Genomic DNA, 24,063 nt, shown 5'->3' with positions numbered 1-24,063 from the left:
ACAACATGGATGTCAAGAGGTTTTCTAAAATTGCTTATAAATCTAGCCAAAACCCCCACCTTGGACTCAAGCAAGGGTGAAATAAGGATGCCCAGTCCTCATTTGACCATTTGTGTATAAAGGAGGAAATCATCTTGTAGAATTCAGATAGTATTAAAAAAAATATTAATTACAAATTTAAGGAGAAATTTTGGGGAAATAAATATCTGGAGGGAAAAATGAAACTAAGATATTATAAGGAACTCATCAACCCCAATCTTAAAAACCAAAATTATCTTTTTCTTGATTGATTAAGAAGAAAATGAATATTTCCAAGATTACAACCAATTCTCATTAACTTCATAATGAACTTGTTATTACTCAATTCTCCAAACACTCACATGAAAGAGCTTCTCAAGTGTGCAATCCTAGGATGATTGAAGATGAAAATAACTTTTTCTTAGATTGGTCATATTATACTCACATTCCATCTAATTTTCAAAATATGGATCATACTACAAACCTTCTTGACCTTTTAACTCAACAAGATTATTTTAGGCATATAAATAAAATGTTAATAAATTATATTTAATTTATTACCTTCTTAATAAGAGGGAAGAGTAAAAAGAAGGATTTCATAATTCATTTAATTTCTAATATAAAAGTGATATGCAACATTTAAATAACATTAAAAATAATAAAAAGATTTAATGTATATTATAAACAAAATATTTCAATATAAGGTTAAGTAATAATGATGAATATTTAAAAATATTTCCGTAAATAAAATATTTCAATGTGCTAGAAACACTCTACATCTCCCTTGTATTGTCCCTAAATGAGTGTAAACATTTAGATGTTAAATTATTATCCCTAAATAAGTGTAAACATTTACGTCTTAACTTAATATAAAAATAATGTTATAAGTATTAGATAAAAAATAATAATTATAAAACATATTATAAAAAATTATAAAAAATAGAAAAGGGATAAAAATAATAAGTAAATTCCATTCAATGTATCACAATGCAATATGCCTATCACTTTAAATCAAATTTAAATATAAAAACTAATAATATATAAAACCTTAATAAATTTAAATTAATAAACACATAAGCTATAATTTTATTATTTATATGGTGGTGGGACTAGGGTAATTAAAAAAAATCATTTTTTTTTATTGGTGGAAATGGATTCAACACCATCAAAAACCTATGGGACACCCAAAACCCTGAAGTTTGACAATTGTGATAGTGGTGACTAAGATTTTCAAAAACTTATGTCTGATTTTTTCATTGCCTTGATAGAATTTCCATTATTTTCAAAACTAATTTGTGGATTTTTATACTACCCTTTATTTTATCTGTAACCATCTTATTTTAAAACTTCATATTCAAATTTTATTAATAAACATATAAAAATTCAACATTCACTATAAATCTAGTAAAAAATTGTTCAAATTGCAAATTTAAACCATGTAATGTAAATAAAGAAGTTACCAAAAAGATTCACTATAAATCTAGTAAAAAAGTGTTCAAATTTGAACCATGTAATGTACATAATCAGACCAAAGAGATTATAAAATCATTGAATATAAAAAAACTAATATGCTTCTCTCCCATACAAATAATTTTTCAAATTTTGCACTTAAACCAAATTGCTTTTGATCCTGGCTAAATCCTGTGACACTTGCTAAATTCGTTATAAAAACTGATAATTACTGACGTACCATGTTCACATCAAATGTTCATGTCCCATGTTCGCATCATACATTAGTAAAGTTTATAACTGTGAGTGAGAATCACCAAGATATAACTTTGTTGCTTTTAATTTTCATTTTAGCAAATAGTTTATTGAAGCTTATCATTCAAAGTAGGCATCATTTTATTCATTTGTTTAAAATTCTGAGCATATTACAATTTCAAAATGAAATATGAATTCATGCGATGCAAAGATTCAGTTTTGGATCTTTATGGTAGTAGTTTCACACATTTTCGATCAGACAACAAATATACCTGGTATACAAAGATGGTTAAATAGCCTAAAATCACCGTGGATCTAGATATTGCACTAAAATGTATCTAAAAGTATTGCTGAGGAGGAGATAACTGGGGAAGAACCATTCTTGAGCATGCAAACTCGACTGAGCGAGAATGGTTATGCATGCAGACCAAATTGGAAAAGTTTAATGGAGAAAACCAGGATTTTCACGCAATCAAATTAAGTTGGCAAGGGCTTCCCAGCCAAAAAGCTTTTGAACAACGTTAAGGCCCTGGACGGTTGAAATTCTGGAACTTGATGCCCCGCCCCACGAACTGTGGCAAATGTCAGTCCCTTGTAAATTACAGTATATCCTCCCACCTGTACAAATTTTGACGTGGAATCAGAAAATTTCTGCACATAAAGATCAATCTTCTCAGAACTTTATATGTGAAATTAATGACAGTTCAATCTAATTACCTCGTCGCCATCAAGCCAGGGGTACCATGGAGTTTCAATTGGAAGTTTGAGTTTATTAATGGAGAATCTTGTAGAGGTTACGGGCACTACGCTATCAGTGTCTCCACTGAAAACCAAACAAAAAATTCAGAGATCGTTCTCATGATAAAATAACAAACTTGTCATGCACCGCGGGGAAGAAGTCATTAAAATTCATACCTATAGATAAGTATTCGCAGGCCAGTTGGAATAAGGTGGCGGCTATAGATTTCTAACATACTTGTGGGACTGTCGTTCCAAGAAGTATAATTCACGATATCACTTGTAACACATTGCAAGAAATCAAAATGAATTTCCAAAGGTAAAACAAGCTTGGTGGGTGTTTTTGCTTTGAACTTAAAAATAATTTATTATTATTGATTTGCTTTAAGGAGTCTCACCTGCAATTCACCCAGGCTGTTTCCTTTGCATGTATGGCTTTCTGAACATCGGGTCTATTAAGATAGGACTGTACGTAGTAATCAATGCAAGGATCATATCCAGGAATTTCAGCTTCTTCCTGCTTTTCACAGAAGTATGTTCAATTTAACTCACATATAAATTTATCTAGAGTGATTTTGAAGACTTATTTTTTTTTTTTTCATTTAGATTTATTTCCTGCATAACCAAAAAAAACTGTTTAAAGCTTATATAAGTGTATTACTGTAATGACATTCAAATTTCAACCATTATATTATATAAATTTCTAATTTACACACCTTGGCTTGGCCGGATGAATTAGTTGGACATAGGGGAGCAAAGATGTCATACGCATCGATATTTCCCGTGTCGATGTTTACGAGGTCGAGACCAGACCTACATGGCCCCATCTTTGAGTTGATTTCATAAGTTTCATCCGATATTAAAGCATGTGTCCACAGGTACGTAATTACTCCAAGATTATCTGTCTCGCAGTTCATTAGGCCGTTTCCCACCTGCAGAAGTTCAATGAGTAAACTTGAAATTGATTATATTTCAAAAATTCTAGACTTGCACGATGGATTTTAACATAGTTGTAAATTTTAATTTTATTGTTGTGGTTGGAAACGCGCTTCTTTATTGTTAGAGTAATTATCATATCATTTGTCTCGGGTATCATTTAAGGTGGTTAATGGTCCACTTGTAAGTATTTGGAAAAACCTCAATAATGTTGTGTAACCAAAAGCCTCAATGTGATATTAAAATTTTTACTATTCATTGGTAATCAAGTACCTGAACTAATCGCGACCCTTAAACATATTACTAACCTCCTAGTAAACTAATTAGATTTGGAAGTTTATTACTAATGTAATGGAAAATTTCAACTGATTTGTCCCACCACTCAATACTTTTGCCTTGTGAATTGTTTTTATTTTAGATCGACAAACTCTGTTTTGAACTCACCATTACTCCTTTGAAATTAATGAAAGATGCCTGCGACAACCTTTGGTGGTGTAAAATTGTTGCAGCCAACTCTGGAACGTAATGTCCTACAGTCATGGTCCGATACTCGGCGTTACACTCACAAAAACATCAATATTTCTGTATAAATCCAACGCGTCTTGCATTTATTCAGAATATCACAGTTGCATTTATTCAGAATATCACAGCTTTCAGAAGATTTCAAGAGAGGTCTGTTTAATAAAAAGAACGAGCATAACAGGTTTCAGACAAATTCAAGGACGAGTCTGTTTAATATACAATCTTCACATAAAGACCAGCAATATACAATCCTCACATAATTTGACTCCCTACATATCATTTTTGAAAAAAATTAAATCTCTAAATATATGGTCATTTTCAAAATTTCCATAATGTCTTTATAATCTTCCAAAGCCTCGTAGAAACCATTGGATAAAATAATATTATATTATGTATTATTACCAGCATAACTTTCGCCTGCTATGTAGAAATCACGAAATCTATACTCGGTAAACCTGTTGAACCAGTTCACCAGGAATGCATACGCGTCTTTAGCTGGAAAAGAAACACAGGTCATATGTTTAAATGTATGCTACTACTTCAGGGTTTTTCTATTCCTCACATAAATTTCTACAAGACTAAGCACTTCACAAATTACCTGTTCGTTTATCACCACTCTCTTCATAATCAGAGCTCCTGTTTGAATAAGAGAATCCAACACCAGCAGGGGACTCCAGAAACAATATATTGGCCACTGCAGTAAGAATGCATGGTGATAATATAGACGAAAATTTAATAGAAATACATGATGAAGGATGTACACTTATATCTAGGTTAGGAAGAGGATGATAGGTTGTGGCTAACATTTACTGATTGAGCTTAAATTGAAATTGATTTATAAGAATTTTAAAAGGTAAGGACATTTTCTACGTTCTTTATCATTTTATTTCTCTCGGATATTGAGAGAAATTTTGGATGATTATAATAATTTTATTGAGTTAAGAAGGTTAGTTCTGTGATTAAAAAAAATAAAGAAATCATTCATGTATAAAAATATCTTTTTTTCCATTTTAATAATCTTATCATTTTTCCTAATCTTAATTATTTAGAAAAGCGCACATTTTTATTATAAAACTTATAAGGATTATTTTTATTTTAGTAATATTTATTTTCTTCAGATAATTGTGATAATTTATATTTTATTAAAAAAAAAAAAAACTTTTTAATAAGTTGAATTTAATAATTTTTTTTATAAAAGTAATAATAAATCAACAATATATATCTTAGTAATATAAAATTATGTTAATTTTAAATTTTTGAAAATAAATAGAGATATATAAATATTTGCAATAATATGAAATTTGAATGAAAATTATATTTAATACGTTGTTATATATATTTATTATCATTTTTAAATTAAACCAAATTTATAATTTAATTCTAAAATTATAATCAAATCAAATACTAAATTGATATATGTAGATAATAAATTGAGTTATATTTTTTAAATATATTAAAGAAATTCTAATATCTAAATAATATATTTATATTATATAAAATTAATTCACTTTTCAATTATATATTTATTGAGATCAATTTAAGCTTATTTTGACTAAAAAAATAATAATTTTTTTTTAATAGTTTTAATTTTTAAGTAATGAGATGAAGAAAATCTCTTTATTGGGTGATAAATAATGTATTGGAAGGAGTACCCACTTTCACCTAGGTCAATAGAGAAAAGAGGTGTGGGTACCACTTGCCTATTAGTGATGATAAAAATGTTTGATCCCCCATCATTTCCCAGCATGTACACATTAATGAACGAGGGTGGCACATATAGGAAGTTTATTGATGGCATGTGGATTTTTATAAAGTTGGATGGTAAGTTTAGCAATTGTTGTTTACAAGTTAGCAGTTTGGTCTCAACTCCACTTAGTCACTTTCTGCTCAGCCTTGTATGGCTCCTTCTTGTTTCCTTTTATGCAATCAATAAATGTCTAGTTCTTCTTAGCCTAACCTCCACCTTAGTGGAGTTAATTTCATTCAAGACTGTAAGGAATCAAAGAATGAACATGGGTAGGTAGTGTGGTATCTCTTGCCTACATGTGCTTGGATATAGGTATTTTTTAAAATGTTTCTAGATGTTATCTCTTCAATTTTTACTCATTCAAGTTATTGGTTGCATGTTACTTTGATTTGATTGTCTCTATTTCTTGTTGAGTTCTTGGTTCTCACTACTGTCATAAGTTTATATCTTATCGAGAATTTATAGAGGCTTATGGAATTCCTTTTGGCCACCTTCCCCATTATATGGTCATATTTCTTTTGCCACTTTCCCTATCATATGGTCATATTTCTTTGGCCACTTTCCCTATCATATGGTCATCTTCTAATTCCTTGTTTGGGAGGGTCTTTTCAATGTAGGGCATCCATAAAACCAAGTTGACCGAGAGGTCAAAATAATTTAGTAGAGGAGTTGGTTCCTTGATGAGTAAATTGTTAAGATCGAGTTTGTTTTTTCCCATGTAATTCATTAGATTTAGATAATTTTTGTAATTAGTCTAATTATGCCAAGTTTCGGCTCATCCGATATTGCTTTCAAGGATCTAGAACGATGTCAAACATATGTATACATTTAAAGTTTTAATGAATAAAAAAGAAAAGAGTTTGGGGTGCGAGAGTGCATTAAATTAAGTTAAACCAATCCTTTTGCAGTTATATTATTTTCATCCTTAACTATATATATAAAGTGTAAGTGTTGTATGGGTCTCCGTTACGCCCCCAGGTTTTACTTGAATTCCTGTAATCAGAGACAGAGATGCCCACACCAACATAATGGCCCTTGCACAATCCTCCATTAAGAACTCAATAACCTAAGCTAAGTGATAGTGTACATGTGGAAGAGACAACACTTATTTTATTTTTTTAGGGGAGTCTGTCTATTGATAGAGGTCGCAGAGACGGAATCAACTTTTCGTCAACAATGTTGGAGGTGCTACACACCTAGGACCTTCATTACTGGCACATGCAGACACTTAGTTAGAGCATTCACTGACATGCAAGGCTTCAACATTGGAATCTTCACCAGATTGGTGCCTTTTACTGTCCATGCATGCATGGGACTACATGAAAGATCCTTTCTGCATGATTTGCTCCTCCTTTCACTCTGTAACTGGCTAGTTTTCTTTGGAACTTGCTGTAGGTGTTGAGTCCTCTCACTGACCACCACTATGGCGCATTACCTTAGAATCTTCACCCAGTGATGTGTATTAGTTGACTCGCATGTAGTATAGCATGAGCATTGTAACCTATTTTTTGTTAATCAATAATTCTTTTTCTTCTTTCGATTTTTTGGTAGTGTTTTTGCTCTGCAAAGTTGTGTGTTCAACCTTTACTAGCTAGATTCATCTGTGCAGGTTTTCTAACACATTTACATGGTATCGGAGTCCATAGGTTGTTAGATAAAAGGTGCACCAATACTTTATTTTGCAGGTATTACAGCTGGGAGATCAAAGATCGACAGAAAAATGGAGTTTCCCAAAGCATCAATCTTAACACCGTACAACTATCACAAATGGAAGGACCAAATGGCTCGATACCTTCATCAGAAAGGGTTGCACTAGATTACCATGGCTGCAGAAGTGGAACCCACTTCAGTCATAGAGAAATCCAAGTACCTCAACCACTCATCCATATGCATGTGTGTCTCCCCAGAGTTGCAGTTTCATCTATCTACCTGCAGTACTCCAAATGAGATTTGGAAAAAGATTGAAGAACTCTACAGGAAACAGGATGAGATGAAAGGACATCTGCTCGAAGTGGAGTTTCTCTCATTGGATCCAAAAAACTATGACAAAATTCAAGACTTCTTCACCAAATATAATGATCTATTACTGCAACTCAAGGGTTGTGGAATTGACAAATCCAAGGAGGAGAGTCGCCAAGTTATCTCTATTATGTCAAAGCTCGGACCACAATACTCTGTCTTTGTGTCTACATTTCATTCAGTAAGGCTTGCAACAGGTAAATCCTACACTATGCCTTCTCTCAAAGAGTACATGGAGTCCCTCACTTTTGAGCAAGATAAACTCATTGGCATGGTGAAAATCAAACCTCCAAAAGTGCATGCACTTGTTGTGCATGATGATAGACATAATAAAAATCACATATCTAATTCAAATCAGAAAAATCAACAGCAAAATGACAAGAGAAAAGCGCATTCCCATCCAAAGAAGGAAGGGTACGCCAAGCCCTTCAATGACTCCTCTGCCTCCAGAAATGAGAAAGGGAAGAAAGGAGACAAATGCACCTACTGTCACTGAGGATTCCATCTAGAATCCTCCTACATGAAGAAACAAATTGACCACATGGCAAAAATCCTTCAGAAGCATGACCTTGGGGACCACATCTCTCAAGGCACCAAGAAGTAAACTAAGGATCTGCCACACGGGAAAGGTAAAAATTTTCATGCTTTAGTTGCAATTAACTCTTCGCCTGATGCATGGATTATAGATTCTGGTGCATCACAACATATGGCTACTATGAAGGAAGTCTATTCCTCTTTGAATACATGCAAAGGACCTCCCATCCTCATGGGAGATGACTCACCTATTGAGGTAAACAGAAAAGGTAGAGTGGAACTTTTACACGGAAGCTTTGAAGATGTGCTTCATGTTCCAAAACTTTCAGTAAACCTGCTTTCAGTTTATTAGATCACTCATGTCGGTACCAGAAAGAGAGTTGAATTCACTCCAGATGCAGTGAACATATATGACCTACATAGTAGCTCCAAAATTGTGATTGGTGAGGTAAACAATGGACCTAGACTGTATACATTTTCTAAATTTATTAAATCTGAATCCTCCTTATTGCTTACACATGCTAATGATAGTAGTAGGATTTGGCACGAGAGGTTTAGTCACTTAAATTACAGGTATATGCAGCAGTTAAGAAAGCATGAGATGGTGGAAGGTTTTCCAAATATTAGTTTCTCCAAAGGCATTTGTGAAGGGTGTGTCCTTGGCAAACATCCTAGAGAAACGTTTGACACTCACAAGACTCATAGAGCATCCTCTCCTCTAGATCTGATCCATAGTGATCTCATGGGGCCTTTTCCTCCTCCTTCCATCAAAGAAGCAAGGTATGTTCTTACATTTATTAATGATTTCTCACAGTATACTTGGGTGTATCTTCTCAAGGCCAAATCTGAAGTTTTAGCGCACGTTGAAGATTTCAAAACACTAGTTGAGACACAGTCAGAGAGAAATATCAAAGCCCTCTGTACATACAATGCGGGGGAATATGTTAACATAGCACAAGAACCTTTGCCTTGAGTCCGGCATATAGTTGCAGCACACAGTTCCATACACTCCGCAATAGAACATAGTTGCTAAGAGAAAGAATCGATCTCTCAAAGAGATGGCTTCCTGCATGCTATATGCTAAGTCACTACCTCATAAGCTATGGGCTGAAGCACTTAATTGTGCTAACTACATCCAGAATAGATCTCCTCATATATCTATCAGGGATTAGACCCCCTTTGAGGCTTAGAGTGGCACTAAACTGGAGGCCACCCACTTCCGTGTTTTCGGCTCTTGAGAATGGGCCAGGATCCCCTCTGAAAAGAGGAAAGCTCTTGATCCATAGAGCATTAAGTGCATATTCGTTGGATACCCTGATGTTGTGAACAGATACCGACTCCTGATTTCCTTTATGGACAAGCTCATCATTGAGAGAAGTGTCCAATTTTGGGAAAGTCACTCACATTCACCTCAATTGCCACATGCAGACACCTTTTATCCACCTCATGACCGATCTGATGACTCACTACACTCAGATGTAGATAAATAGCATGCAGATGCTGTGGTAGAGCATGCAAATGCAGAGACAGTCTTTAGATACAAATCCAATGCATGCATATGGTGATCCACATCCAAGCCCAGATAGCAGTGAATCAACTTCCCCTGTCATAAATCAGAGAACAGGGAACTTAAGTGAGATATATGCACAAAACCACCTAGCTGCTAGAAATGGTCTTGTCGGGGATAATTTTCATCAGTGGAGGACTAGCTCGGAGTTTCTTGAGCTTCCTCTTGCCCTCACTGCCACTAAACCAACACCATCCTGGCATTGTCATTTGGCTTAGTCTTATGATATGCAGTCTTATGCTAAAGCTACTAGGCATCCCTCTTGGGAGTTCGACATGGAGGGGGATTACAACTCCCTCCTCGAGAACCAGACCTGGGATCTGGTCCCCCTTCCTTCAGGAAGGAAACTTGTCTAATGCAAATGGTTCTATAGGACCAAGAGTGTTGTAGATGGGAAAATCACCAGATAGAAAGTGAGGCTAGTAGCCAAAGGCTTCCAGCAAGTGCATGGCATTGATTATGATGAGACCTTTTCTTCAATAGCAAAGATGGATTCCATATGCTTTGCACTTTCCATTGTAGCTGCCTAGGGGTGGTAAGTACATCAAATGGATGTGAAGAATGCCTTTCTTCACGGAGACCTATCTGAGGAGATCTTCATGGAGCAGCCACATGGTTTCATTCGGGATTTATCTTTAGTCTGCAGACTAAAGAAGTCTCTCTACGGCCTTAAGCAGGCCCTGAGAGCTTGGTATGCGAAGATGGATTCTTTTCTCTTATCACAAAACTTTGAAAGATGTAAGTCTGATCCAAATGTTTACATGCTCAAGACACATGACTCTCTCCTTATCTTAGTTTTGTATGTGGATGATCTCCTGATCACCGGCAACTCGGCTTTAGCCATTGCTGCAGTCAAGAGGACCTTGCATGATAGGTTCTTAATGACGAACATGGGTCCATTACACTTCTTTCTTGGTCTTGAGATTAGCCAGGATGCCACAGGCATTAAACTCTCTTAGGCTAAGTATGTGCAGGATCTTCTCTGGACATTTCACATGACTGACTGCAAGCCAGCACCGACTCCTTTTCTGTTTGTGTTATGCCTTGAGGATGGAGGTGACACTCCATTAGTTGACAGTACTCTCTACCAACAGCAAGTGAGGATCTTACTATACCTCACCCACTCCAGACCAAATCTCTCATATGCAGTAGGGGCAGTTTCCAGATATATGCAAGAGCCACATGAGCTACACTAGAAAGATGCCAAACACATCCTCCAATATGTGCAGGGCACCATCACCTTCAGGATTCACTATGCAGCAGGCACTCTATTGAATCTCCTTGGCTTCACAGATTCTGATTGGGCGGGCAATAGTTTTGATCACAAGTCCACCTCCAAATATCACTCAGTCTAGGGTCTGGCCCTATCTGTTGGTCGAGCAAGAAGTAGGTTGCTATTGCTCTCTCTTCAGCTGAGGCCTAGTACAGAGGAGTAGTCAACATCACCATTCAGGCTCTTTGGCTACAACACTTCCTCACTGAGTTGGGCGTCCAGTTCCACCATCCCACTGTCATCTAGTGTGAGAACTAGAGCACTCTCAAATTTTGCAGGGATCCAGTACAGCGGCAGCAGATGAAGCACATAGAGATCCATATGCACTACATCAGAGACTTAGTACATGATCGGGTCATTTATTTGCAGTTATGTCCTTCAGCAGAACAGATAGTAGACATCTTCACCAATACAATCACTCAGCAAAAGTTTCACTCTCTGTGCGATCGTCTTGGGTGAAGGACGCAGTTGCTTAGCAACTGTCTTTTCTTCTTCTTTTCTTTCGATTACATTATATTTTGAGGGGGGGGTTTCCCATAAATTTTACCCTCTTTCCTCAATTTTAGTACAAGTTGCACTATATTTTGGGTGACCTTTGGCCTTAGTTGCCAGATCCCATTTTCTATTTTTCCCCATAGTGGTGTTCAAGGGGGGTGTTGGAGGTATTACACACCTAGGAACTTCATTATTGGCACATGCGGAAACTTAGTTAGAGCATTCACTGACACGAAAGGCTTCAACATTGGAATCTTCACTAGATTGGTGCCTTTGACTATCCATGCATGCATGGGACTACATGCAATATCCTTTTTGCATGATTTACTCCTTGATTTGCTCCTCCTTTCACTCCGCAACTGGCTAGGTCTCTTCGAAACTTGTTGTAGGTGTCGAGTCCTCTCATTGATCACCACTATGGTGCATTACCTTGGAATCTTCACCCAGTGATGCGTATTAGTTGACTATCATGTAGTATATCATGAGCATAGTAACCTATTTTTTGTTAATCAATAATTCTTTTTGTTCTTTCAATTTTTTTTTGGTGTTTTTGCTCGGCAAAGCCGTGTGTTCAACCTTTACTAGCTAGATTCATCTATGCAAGCTTTCTAACACATTTACAAACAAGTATTCACCAAAAGGCATTTTCTCAGGTGACGTGTCCCAGATGGTCTTCCTCGAGAAGAGTAGAGGAGTAGTGCATAAGTGAAGCATTGGTGTGATGAGAACTTGGGCTAACATGGAATCCAGACTAACGAGAGGTCCGCGAAGGGAATATTGACTCCCTCCGAAAGGACAAGGTATGTGTACTCTTAGAAAGCACTAGGGACAACCTTTAACAAAAGTAGGGGATGCCATTTAAAGTGAATATTCATGTCTCAGAGTCTGTCTCCTGGAAGGTAAAGTTACTATGTACTTTTGGATAGGTAGGGTTGTTATGTCTCAATAGATGAGGAATTGTGCACCAAGAGAGGGACCCAAGCCTCATGGTCTAGTCGTATTGTAGGAAACGGATGGGGGAGCTAATAAGGTGTCTATTAATGGAAGATGTTAGATGTGGTGGTTCTAGTTTAAGTGTCGGGGCTTATATATATATATATATATATAGAGAGAGAGAGAGAGAGAGAGATAAAGTTACGGTCTCCATCATTTGGTATTACAGCAGATCCTCCATCTACTCCAAAAACAATTTGTTGGCCATGGCACATAGATTTGGACGAGATGCAAAAGGAGTTTAGAGAGGAGAAAGGGCTAGATAGCCAATGCTGAAGTCATGAGAGCTATGCAGTAGTTGGAAGAAAAAATTGCAGTCATGGAAACTAGCAACTAAAGAGAACCTAAAGCTGGAGATGCAAGTAACAGCAAAGAAGAATCTTCACACGAAGAAGAAATTGAAGATCTTATAGAAGACAAAATATTAAAGGAAGTTCTAGAATCTATCAAAAAGGTGAAGAAAAATCTATCTTCTTACATTGGCAGCATGAATCTAGAGGAGTTCATATACTCGATCACTGAGATGGATAAGTTTTTGCGAATATGAGGAGATGGATGAGAAGGAGAAAGTTAAGTTATATCCACCAAATTGAAGAGACATGAAACTTTATGGTGGGATGGCGTAAAGGTTGAAAAAATAAGGAAAAATAAGCAAAAGATTAAGAGTTGGGAAAAAATGGTTGTGAAGCTTAGAGGAAAATTCTTGCCAAATTACTATTAACTCACTTTACTCAAAGCACATGCAAAATATGATGTAGAGATTGATGATTATTATGTAATACACATAAGAGTTTTATAAGGTGAATATTAAGGTTGGATATGTAGAGGAGCCCACAAAGAAGATAACTAGATATGTTAATGGTCTCAGGCTGGACATCCAAGGTGAAATCACCGTGTTATCATCCAGAATTGTGGAAGAAGCATACCCATTAGATTGGAAGAATAAGGAGAAGCTTGCAAGGAAGCCTTCTTGCCAAGGAAGAAGTATTACTAGAGGAAGAGGACATCAGTCAACTAGAGGAAGATCTACAACATAAAAAGATGGAGATAGTAGCTCAATTCCAAAACGAGAGTAAGAGGGAGACTTCATAGGCTGAAGATCCTTTTCCAGAGGATGAGGAAGAGGTAGAGGAAGAGATATTTGCTGCTACAGGTATGGCAACCTTGGACATATGGCATATGAATGCATAGAAAACAGGGATGCAAGCCAAAGAAGTGTTGTTGTTTCCCTAGTATAAGGAGGGGAACCAAAGGTACAAGAGGCAAAAAATGTACCAGAGATAAGAGAGTGTCTATTACTTAAGAAAGTGTTCTTGAAGTCAAATAAGGAAGTTGTTGAACCATCTTAGAGAATGACTTTGTTTATAACTATTTTTAATGTCCAAGGAAAATGTTGCAAGATGGTGATTGATAGTGGCAACAAAGACAACTTGTTGTTTACATATGGGGTAGAGAAGTTAAATTCAAAGAGGATGAAGCATCGAACACCTTATAATGTGTCATGGATTCAAAAGGGCCATCAATTGTTAGTGAATGAATAGTGTGAAGTGGAGTTGCACATATGCAACTATAAGGATAAAGTCCTATGTGATATCATGCCCATTGATGTGTGCCACATTCTATTGGATAGACCATGATAGTTTGATAGAGATGTTCTACATGACAAGGAGAAGAGCCAAAATACAAGGTTGTATACATCATTACCAATTCCAGATAGACCATGGGATTCAATAAGCATGGACTTCATATTAGGTTTCCCAAAAACTCAAAAGGATAATGATGCAATATTTGTTGTAGTATATTTATTTTAAAAAATGGTCCATTCCATTACTTGTTTTAAAACCAATGATGCTACCCGCGTTACTAACTTGTTCTTTAGAGAAGTGGTGAGATTACATGGAGTGCACAAGAGCATTGTGTTAGATAGTGTTACTAGATTCTTCGTGAATTTCTACAGCAATCTATGGAAGAAATTAAGGACAAAATTGAGCTTTCGTTAAGCCTATGATCCTTAGACGGATGGATAGACCAAGGTAGTTAATAGGAGTTTGGGGAATACCTTGAGGAGCCTAGTTGGAGATCATCCCAAGCAGTGGAATCAAGTGCTTTCCAAGGCTAAATTTTCCTATAATGATTCTCCAAACATAATCACTAGTTGGATTTCTTTTGAGATTATGCATGGGATGCATCTAAGAGGAGTGCATGACTTGAGAAGAGTAAAACGAAAGAAGTTCAACAAGAGAAGACTTTGTTACAACTATGCAGGAGATCCATGAGAAAGTAAACAATGGCTACAAGAAAGCAATCTCAAATACAAGTCCAGAGCAGGTCTCAAGAGGAAAGAATAGATCTTTGAAGTGGGAGACTTAGTATTGGCACATTTGAGGGAAGAAATATTTCCTAAAGGAGATTACAATAAACTGAAATTAAAGAAAATTGGTCCTTTTAAAAATCCTTCAAAAATTTCCTGCCAATGCTTATGAGATAGAGTTGTCGCCAAGGATTGACATATGTCCCATCTTCAATGTGGTAGACTTATATAAGTGTCATCTAGGAGAAGAGGTGCAAATTGTAGATGAGAGTGAACAATGACAAATTCAAAGGAAGAAACAATTACCAGTAATTGTGCCTTTACAACTAGAGAGGATTTTAGACAAAATACTAATTAAGAATACCACAGGAAAGGAATACTAAAAGTATTTTATCAAATGGAACGACCATCCAGTAGCTAATGTAACTCAGATGACTTCCACATTAGTATAGAAAAGTGGTAGAACTGTTGGATACCTCATGAGTAAGATCCCATGGAGATTTTTTTGTTATGTGGGAGTATGATGGAGGGGCATCCGTAAAACCAATTTGATCGAGAGGTCAAATTTTTTTACCAAAGTAATTGGTTCTTCATTGAGTGGATTGTTAAGATAGAGTTTGCTTTTAGTTGCTATGTAATTCATTAAATTTATCTATTTTTTATAATTAGTACAATCATGCCAATTTTAGGCTCATCCAATCCTATTTTCAAGGATTTGCAATGATGCCAAAAATATGTATATATTTAAAGTACTAATAAATAGAAGAGCAGAGAGTGTGGTGTGTGAGAATGGATTTAATTAGTTTAAACCAGTCCTTCTGCAATTTTATTTTTTTCATCCTTATATATATATATATATATATATATAGTGTAAGTGTAGCATGGGTCTGTGTTACACTTGGGTTTTATTTTAATTCTTGTAATCAAAGATAGAGGTGTCCAAACCAAGATAATGGCCTTCACATAATCCTTCATTAAAAACCTAGTAACTAGAGTTGAGTTAGAGTGTACAAGAAGAAGAGACAAAACTTAGTTTAGTTTTTTTTTTGTTTTGATAGGAGTTTGTCTGTTGACAGAGCTCGGGGAGATGATATCAACTTTCAATCAATAAGTATTCGTCAAAAGGAAATTTTCAGGGTGACATGTCTCAAAGGGTCTTGTCAGGAAGATCAAATGAGAAGCACATAAGGGAAGTGCTCGGGTGGAAAAGACCCGGGCTAATGTGAAATCCATCCAATGTATAAAGCATTGTGGTGACACAAAGTTTCTTTATTGGTGCATAACTAATGAGGGGCGTGTGAAGGAAATGCTAATTCCTCCAAGAAGGACGAGGTATGTGTATTTTTAAGAACAATCATGTACAGTATTTGACAGAAAGCAGGGACAACATTTAAAGTGAATATTTATGTCCTAGAGTCTGTCTCCCATAAGGTAAAGTTATTGCGCACTTTTGGATAGGCTAGGATGATGTAAGGTCGGGGTGACTTGTCTCCGAAGATGATAAATTGTGCACAAATATAGGGACCCAAGTCTCATGGTTCAGTGATATTGCGGGAAATAGGAGGAACGTTTAAAGAAATGGAGCTAATAACGTGCCATGTTGATATATGATATATGCATGCTTGGTCTTCATGGCTATGATAAAAGGCTTGAGCCAGTGGTATTTGTAATGATAGGATTGAAGTTTCAAAAGAATCAACTAACATAGCTAACATGAACTTTATTGCACACCAAGAGAGTGACCCAAGTCTCGTGGTCTGGTCGTATTGCATGAAACAAATGAGGGAGCTAATAAGGTGTCTATTAATAGAAGATGTTGGTTATGGTGGTTCTAGTTTAAGTGTTGGGGCACTTATATATATATATATATATATATATATATATATATATATATATATATATATATATATATATATATATATATATATATATATATATATCTATATATCTATATATATATATATATATATATATATATATATATATATATATATATATATATATATATATATATATATATATATATATATATATATATATATATATAGTCTCCATCAGTTGGTATTAGAGCAAATCCTCCATTTATTCCAAAAACAATTTGTTGACCATGGCGTGCAGATTTGGATGAGATGCAAAAGGAGTTCAGAGAGGAGAAAGGCCTAGATAGCCAATGCTAAAGTGATGAGAGCTATGCAACAGTTGGAAGAAAAAATTGCAGTCATGGAAACTAGCAACTAAAGATAACCTGAAGTTGGAGATGCAAGTGAGGAGGAAGAAGAATCTCCAGAGGAAGAAGCAATTGAAGATCCTGTAGAAGACAAAACATTAAAGGCAGTTCTAGAATCTATCAAAAAGGTGAAGAAAAATCTATCTTCTTACACTGATAGCATGAATCTAGAGGAGCTCATATACTCAATCACTAAGATGGATAAGTTTTTCGTATATGAGGAGATGGACAAGAAGAATAAAGTTAAGTTTATTGTCACCAAATTGAAGAGACATGAAACTTTGTGGTGGGATGGCGTAAAGGTTGAACAAACAAGGAAAAATAAGACAAAGATTAAGAGTTGGGAAAAAATGGTTGTGAAGCACAGAGGAAAATTCTTGCCAAAGTACTATCATATCCCTTTATTCAAGCACATGCAAAATTTGATGTAGAGATTGATGATTATTATGTAGTACACATAAGAGTTTTATAAGGTGAATATCAAGGTTGGATATGTGGAGGAGCCCAAAGAGAAGATAACTAGATACATTAATGGTCTCAGGCTGAACATCCAAGGTGAAATCAGTGTGCTATCACCCAAAATAGTGGAAGAAGCATACCCATTAGATTTGAAGAATAAGGAGAAGCTTGCAAGGAAGCATTCCTTCCAAGGAAAAACTACTACTAGAGGAAGAGGACAACAATCAACTAGAGCAAGGTCTACAACATAAAAATAAGGAGATAGTATCTCAATTCCACAATGACAGTAAAAGGGAGACTTCATAGGCCAAAGATCCTTTTCTAGAGGATGAGGAAGAGGTAGAGGAAGAGATATTTGCTGCTATAGGTGTCGCAAGCTTGGACATATGACATATGAATGTGTAGAAATCAACGATGCAAGCTAGGGAACTGTTGTTGTTTCCCTATTATAAGAAGGGGAACCAAAGGTACAAGAGGAAAAAAATGTACCAAAGACAGGAGAGTCTCTATTGCTGAAGAAAGTGTTCTTGAAATCAAAGAAAGAAGTTGTTGAACCATCTTAGAGAATGACTTTGTTTCTAACTATTTTCAATGTCGAAGAAAAATGTTGCAAGATGGTGACTGATAGTGGCAATAAAGACAACTTGGTGTTTACATATGTGGTAGAGAAGTTAAATTTGAAGAGGATGAAGCATCCAACACCTTATAAGGTATCATGGATTCAAAAGGGTCATCAACTGTTGGTGAATGAACAATGTGAAGTGGAGTTGCAGATAGGCAACTATAAGGATAAAGTCCTCTGTGATATCATGCCCATGGATGTGTGCCACATTCTATTGGATAGACCATGATAGTTTGATAGAGATGTTCTACATGATGGGGAGAAGAGCCGAAATACAAGTTTGTATACATCATTACCAATTCCAGATAGACCATGGGATTCAGTAAGCATGGACTTCGTATTTGCTTTCCCAAAAACTCAAAAGGGTAATGATGCAATCTTTGTGGTAGTATATTGATTTTCAAAAATGGCCCATTCCATTACCTGTTTTAAAACCAATGATACTACCTATGTCACTAACTTGTTCTTCAGACAAGTGGTAAGATTACATGGAGTGCACAAGAGCATTGTGTCAGATAGCGTTACTAGATTCTTTGTGTATTTCTAGAGAAATTTGTGGAAGAAATTAAGGACAAAATTGAGCTTTCATTAAGCCTATCATCCTCAAACTGATGAATAGACCAAGGTAGTTAATGGGAGTTTGGAGAATATCTTGAGGAGCCTGGTTGGAGACCATCCCAAGCAGTGGAATCAAGTGCTTTTCGAGGCTAAATTTTTCTCTAATGATTCTCCAAACATAATCACTAGTTGGATTCCTTTAAATATTATGCATGGGATGCATCTCGGAGGAGTGCATGACTTGAGAAGAGTAGAACAAAGAAGTGCAACAAGAGAAGACATCGTTATAACTATACAGGAGATCCATGAGAAAGTAAACAATGACTACAAGAAAGAAATCTCAAATATAAGTCTAGAGCAGGTCTCAAGAGGAAAGAACAGATCTTTGAAGTGGAGACTTAGTATTGGCACATTTGAGGGAAGAAACATTTCCTAAAGGAGAATACAATAAACTGAAATTAAAGAAAATTGGTCCTTGTAAAATCCTTTGGAAATTTCCAGCTAATTCTTATGAGATAGAGTTGTCACCAGGGATTGACATATCTCCCATCTTCAATGTGGTAGACATATATAAGTATCATCCACAAGAAGAGGTGCAAATAGTAGTTGACATTGGACACTCACAAATTCAATGGAAGAAACAATTACCAGCAACAGTGCCTTTACAACTAGAGAGGATTTTAGACAAAATACTAATTAAGAAGACCACACGAAAGGAATACTACAAGTATTTTGTGAAATGGAAGTACCATCGAGTAGGTTATGCAAATTTGATGACTTCCACATTAGTATAGGAAAGTGGCAGAATTGTTCGATACCTCATGAGCAAGATCCCATGGAGTTTTTTTTGTTATGTGGGAGTATGGTGGAGGGGCATCCGTAAAACCAATTTGATTGAGAGGTCAAAATTTTTTACCAGAGGAATTGGTTCCTCAATAAATGGATTGTTATGATAGAGTTTGTTTTTGGTTGCTATGTAATTCATAAAATTTATCTATTTGTTGTAATTAGTTCAATGATGCCAAGTTTGGGCTCATCCAATCCTATTTCCAAGGATTTGGAACGATGCCAAACATATGTATATATTTAAAGAATTAATTAATAGAAGAGCAGAGAGTGTGGTGTGTGAGAATGGATTGTTTTTTTTTTTCATGTCCTTCTGCAATTATATTGTTTTCATCCTTGCATATATATATATATATATATATATATATATATATATTTATATAGGTCTGTGTTACACCCAGGTTTTATTTGAATTCTTGTAATCAAAGATAGAGGTGCCCAAACCAACATAATGGCCTTCACATAATCCTTCATTAAGAACCTAGTAGTTGGAGCTGAGCCGGAGTGTACAAGAAGAAGAGACAAAACTTACTTTAGTTCTTTTTTGGACAAGAGTTTGTCTGTTGACAGAGCCCGGGGAGATGATATCAATTTTCAATCAATAAGTATTCATTAAAAGGAAATTTCTAGGGTGACATGTCTCAAAGGGTCTTGTCAGGAAGATCAAACGAGAAGTACATAAAGGAAGTGATTCGGTGGCAAGGACCCAGGCTAATGTGAAATCCATCCAACGAATAAAGCGTTGGGGTGACACAAAGTTTCTTTATTGGCACATAACTAATGAGGGGCATGCGAAGGAAATACTAACTCCTCAAGGAAGGATGGCGCATGTGTACTTTTAATAACAATAAGGTACAATATTTGACAGAAGGCAAGGACAATATTTAATGTGAATATTTAGGTTCTAGAGTCTGTCTCCCATAAGGTAAAGTTATTGCGCACTTTTTGATAGGCTAGGGTGATGTAACGTCGGGGTGACTTGTCTCGAAAGATGATGAATTGGGAACAAAGATAGGGACCCAGGTCTCATGGTTGAGTCATATCACGGGAAACAGGAGGAAAGTTTAAAGCAATGGAGCTAATAAGGTGTTGCGCTAATATATGATATATGCATGCTTGGTCTTCATGGCTATGATAAAAGGCTTGAGCCAGTGGTTTTTATTAAAAGGTAAGCCCCTCCTCTTTTTGAATACATATATATATATATTTGGCTCTGAGGGCTATATAATAGAAGAGGTGCCGCACTAATATATGATATATGCACGCTTGGTCTTCATGGCTGTGATAAAAGGCTTGAGCCAATGGTTTTTATTAAAAGGTAAACCCCTCTTCTTTTTGAATATATATATATATATATATATATATATATATATATATATATATATATATATATAGATAGATATATTTCGCTTCGAGGGCTATATAATTGAAGATATCAGCTGGGGTGGTTCTAGTTTAAGTGTTGGGGTTTATATAGTTTTTCTTTTTATAAAAAATTCAGGCCTACACCACCCTTTATGTGGCCTCATGGTTCTTCTCTTCCTTGATTTTACTAACTACTCCAATATTCAAACCTCTCACCCCTATGGAGCGCCATCTACCCCCATTCTCTTAGTCCTGCCTCTTCTTGTGCAGCCTCTCTTTAGTCCAACTTCCCCCTTGGATCGACATCCATGACATGACAACTTTCTCACTACCGCAAGGGCTACAATAACCATGATAGTCTAGTTAGTTCTCAAGCCCATTTGTGGGATTAGTCTTTGGTCCGACATTATCATGCCAACACTGCATCATAAATTCAAGAAGATTATGATTGATAATGGATCTTAGTTTCATCTTGAATTTATTATAATGGATCATTCTCAACACATGAACAATGAAGTTTTAACATCCTTGGCAAACTGGCTACGAGAGAGAAGGCACACTCGAGGGTTCCAAAACAAGACTTACACACCATTGGCCTATATTGGCACATGAAATCACTACTTGGTAGGATTCTCCATGAGAGAATAAAAAAGCCAACCAGGAGGTTTTATTATATTTGGATGAAATATAGATACAACATAGAGATATCTATGAACAATTGGCCCACATATAAGTAACTCTAGCTAGTGACAGAAGACCTAGAGACAAGCTACAGACAAGCTACAAGCCCCTCCAATAGAGACTTCTACTTTGTCTCCATATGGTTTTACTAGCTTATAGTCTTGTTATGCATCAAATATACTATCTAATTTCTGGTTTATTCTGATAACTATACATAGTATGTTATTAATCAGTTTCTTATAAAACCAATTAAAATAGTTTCTGATATTTTTAATAATAGAATTTGATCTTTGAAAAGAAACAACTAACATAAACTTTATCATTGTATATTACTATTATAATATTTTTAGATTCAAAATCTCCTATTATACTGTTTCTATGATATCCCTACTGGTAAAAATATCACTAAATTAAGAAAAAAAAACAAAATTAACCAAATATACATCAAATATAAATAATTATGATTATGCTTAAGATTCTTCTTACTCAATTTTTTAAGAATAAAATTGGGAAAATAACACATAATACTCGTCATTCTTATTGATTGAAAATTATCCATGTTCGGAGATCTTCTTTCAGATTTCAAACGTGGACAGACAGTAGCAAACACTGTAGATTATCCTCGGACTCTATGCCTGAATAATTATTCTATGATAATGTATTGTATATTAGAAACAGCACCAATAAATTGGGTCAAAGAGCATAATTATTTCAATCTACGTATTTTATCTTGTTAGATAAATCGCATAAGGACGTTGGTGCTTATTTTATCTAATCAGATGAATCGCATAAGGACGTTGGTAATTTTTATTTTATCTAATCAGATGAATCGCATAAGGATCATATGTACAGAGAACAGAATTTGATCATATCTACAGAGAACAGAATATGACTGTTGAATTTTTTTGTCCAAAAAATAAAAATAATTCCTAATAAAAAAATTTAATTCAAAATTTTAAAATCTTGTCAAAATTAAAAATGACAGTGTCACTTTTATACAAGAAAATTTTGTGTTTTCTTTTTGTAATCATGTCAAAATTAAGAATCACAGTGTCACTTTTTGTGAGTAAGAGATTCTTTTTGTCTATAAAGAAGGGGTATCCAATTTTTTAGTCTGGATGAATAACTTAGACTAGCATGCAAAACTATATAGAAGATTTAAACGCAGTAGATAGGATAAATAAACTTATATGTATATGGGCTGGGTAGAAAAATACCATGGAAATATGGACCTATGAAATTATAGGTTCTCTTTTATTTTATAATGATAAGAAGTGTTTTTTTCCTCTGAAAAAATAGAAGAAACAGCACCGAAAAATTCCATACTAGCCTTGGTTCCATGCGTAGCGGTTGAAGTGAAGCGTTTTTCCATCTGGGTTTACGCGAAAGGGTCCTAGTTCCGACATTGCTCCATATCCAAAGGACGAACATCCAGGCCCTGCGTTGGGATTACCTGTTTGTGAGTCACGACGAAAAGTGGACAATAGAAAACCAGATCAAAAGTAAAAAAAAAAGAGCCAATATTAAAATGAATTCACCGCCATTAAGCCAGAGAACAAGGGGCTGCTTTGAGGCATCGCGTACGGCCTCCGTGAAATAATAGAAAAGCGCTCTGCCTGCATTGGCGTCAACTGTTACATATCCTGAGTATTGTCTAAATTTGATGCCTTCTGGCTGTCCCGGGAGGCCATGGGGGAGATAATGGGCTTCTTGCAGGTGACCCTCTTCTGTATCTGTCAAATATTCGGAATCATGCTTAAAACTAATGAGGGCGTCATCGAAATCCCATTCTGTAGTCTGTACGTTCTGGCCCCTATATCTTCGCTCATTGAGCGACGAACGCAGTGCGTCTCCTTGAGTAAACCTCTGATGAGAGGAAGCAATTGCCGTGTGCAAAATGACATAGAAGATTAAGAAGTCAACTGCCAATACTATCCCCATCTTTGGCGAAAACAACTATGGAAACGGCTGCAGAACTTACGATTTCAACATTTCCTGAAATGAGATGTATCATTTATAGCTGGAGGGTGTGCATGCCTGCCCAACATGGTCCTCGCGAAAGTCCGACAGATATTAACATGCAAGTTTGACCATTGCAATTAATTCGGTTTCGCCCACCGAAACAAAATAACTGAAGTACGAGAGCGATTAACATGCAATTTTGACCATTGCAATTAATTCCCTTTTTCCCACCGAAACAATCTAACAGAAGTACTTGAGCGATTAACATGCAAGTTTGAGTTTTCCAAATAATTCTTTTTCCGGCAACAAAACAAACCAAGAATGAAGGCGACAAAACAAACCAAGAATGGAGGCGAATGAATTGTTTAGACGATTAAAAGGGGTAGGGTAATTTTTTTTTACAGTACAAGTATTTGAATTAGGATGGAAATGGATTTAACACTATTAAAAACTTGTCAGGCACCCAAAATATTGAAGTTTAACAAT

General features: G+C 35.6%; 1 protein-coding gene across 1 annotated transcript; it reads right to left on the bottom strand.

The window, feature by feature from the left end:
* Nucleotides 1-2,063: 2,063 nt before the first annotated feature.
* On the bottom strand, nt 2,064-23,766 carry LOC149195553 (serine carboxypeptidase 1-like). The gene is made up of 10 exons (XM_089408497.1): nt 23,154-23,766; nt 22,946-23,053; nt 4,517-4,612; nt 4,321-4,413; nt 3,841-3,926; nt 3,177-3,392; nt 2,859-2,980; nt 2,638-2,739; nt 2,440-2,545; nt 2,064-2,340 (listed from the first exon to the last, which is right to left on the bottom strand). Exons 1-10 carry the CDS (start codon nt 23,554-23,556, stop codon nt 2,200-2,202), a joined length of 1,473 nt encoding a protein of 490 aa, XP_089264623.1. The 5' UTR covers nt 23,557-23,766; the 3' UTR covers nt 2,064-2,199.
* Nucleotides 23,767-24,063: the final 297 nt, after the last annotated feature.

The sequence above is a fragment of the Pinus tabuliformis genome, chromosome 2_2 (genome assembly GCF_031772625.1).
Source record: "Pinus tabuliformis cultivar Carrire ecotype Pingquan chromosome 2_2, CPIR1, whole genome shotgun sequence".
In the NCBI taxonomy this organism is placed as follows: Eukaryota; Viridiplantae; Streptophyta; class Pinopsida; order Pinales; family Pinaceae; genus Pinus; species Pinus tabuliformis.
Note: the sequence above shows the minus strand (reverse complement) of the source record. Positions and strands in the feature narration are given on the sequence as shown.

Bases quoted from the DNA above. Each gene is read 5' to 3' on its own strand.
- LOC149195553 (XM_089408497.1), bottom strand. From the start codon at position 23,556: ATGGGGATAGTATTGGCAGTTGACTTCTTAATCTTCTATGTCATTTTG. The intron at 3,393-3,840 runs GTGAGTTCAAAA...GAACTTCTGCAG, and splicing joins TTAATTTCAAAGGAGTAATG to GTGGGAAACGGCCTAATGAA. The intron at 2,981-3,176 runs GTGTGTAAATTA...TTCTGTGAAAAG, and splicing joins ATTCATCCGGCCAAGCCAAG to CAGGAAGAAGCTGAAATTCC.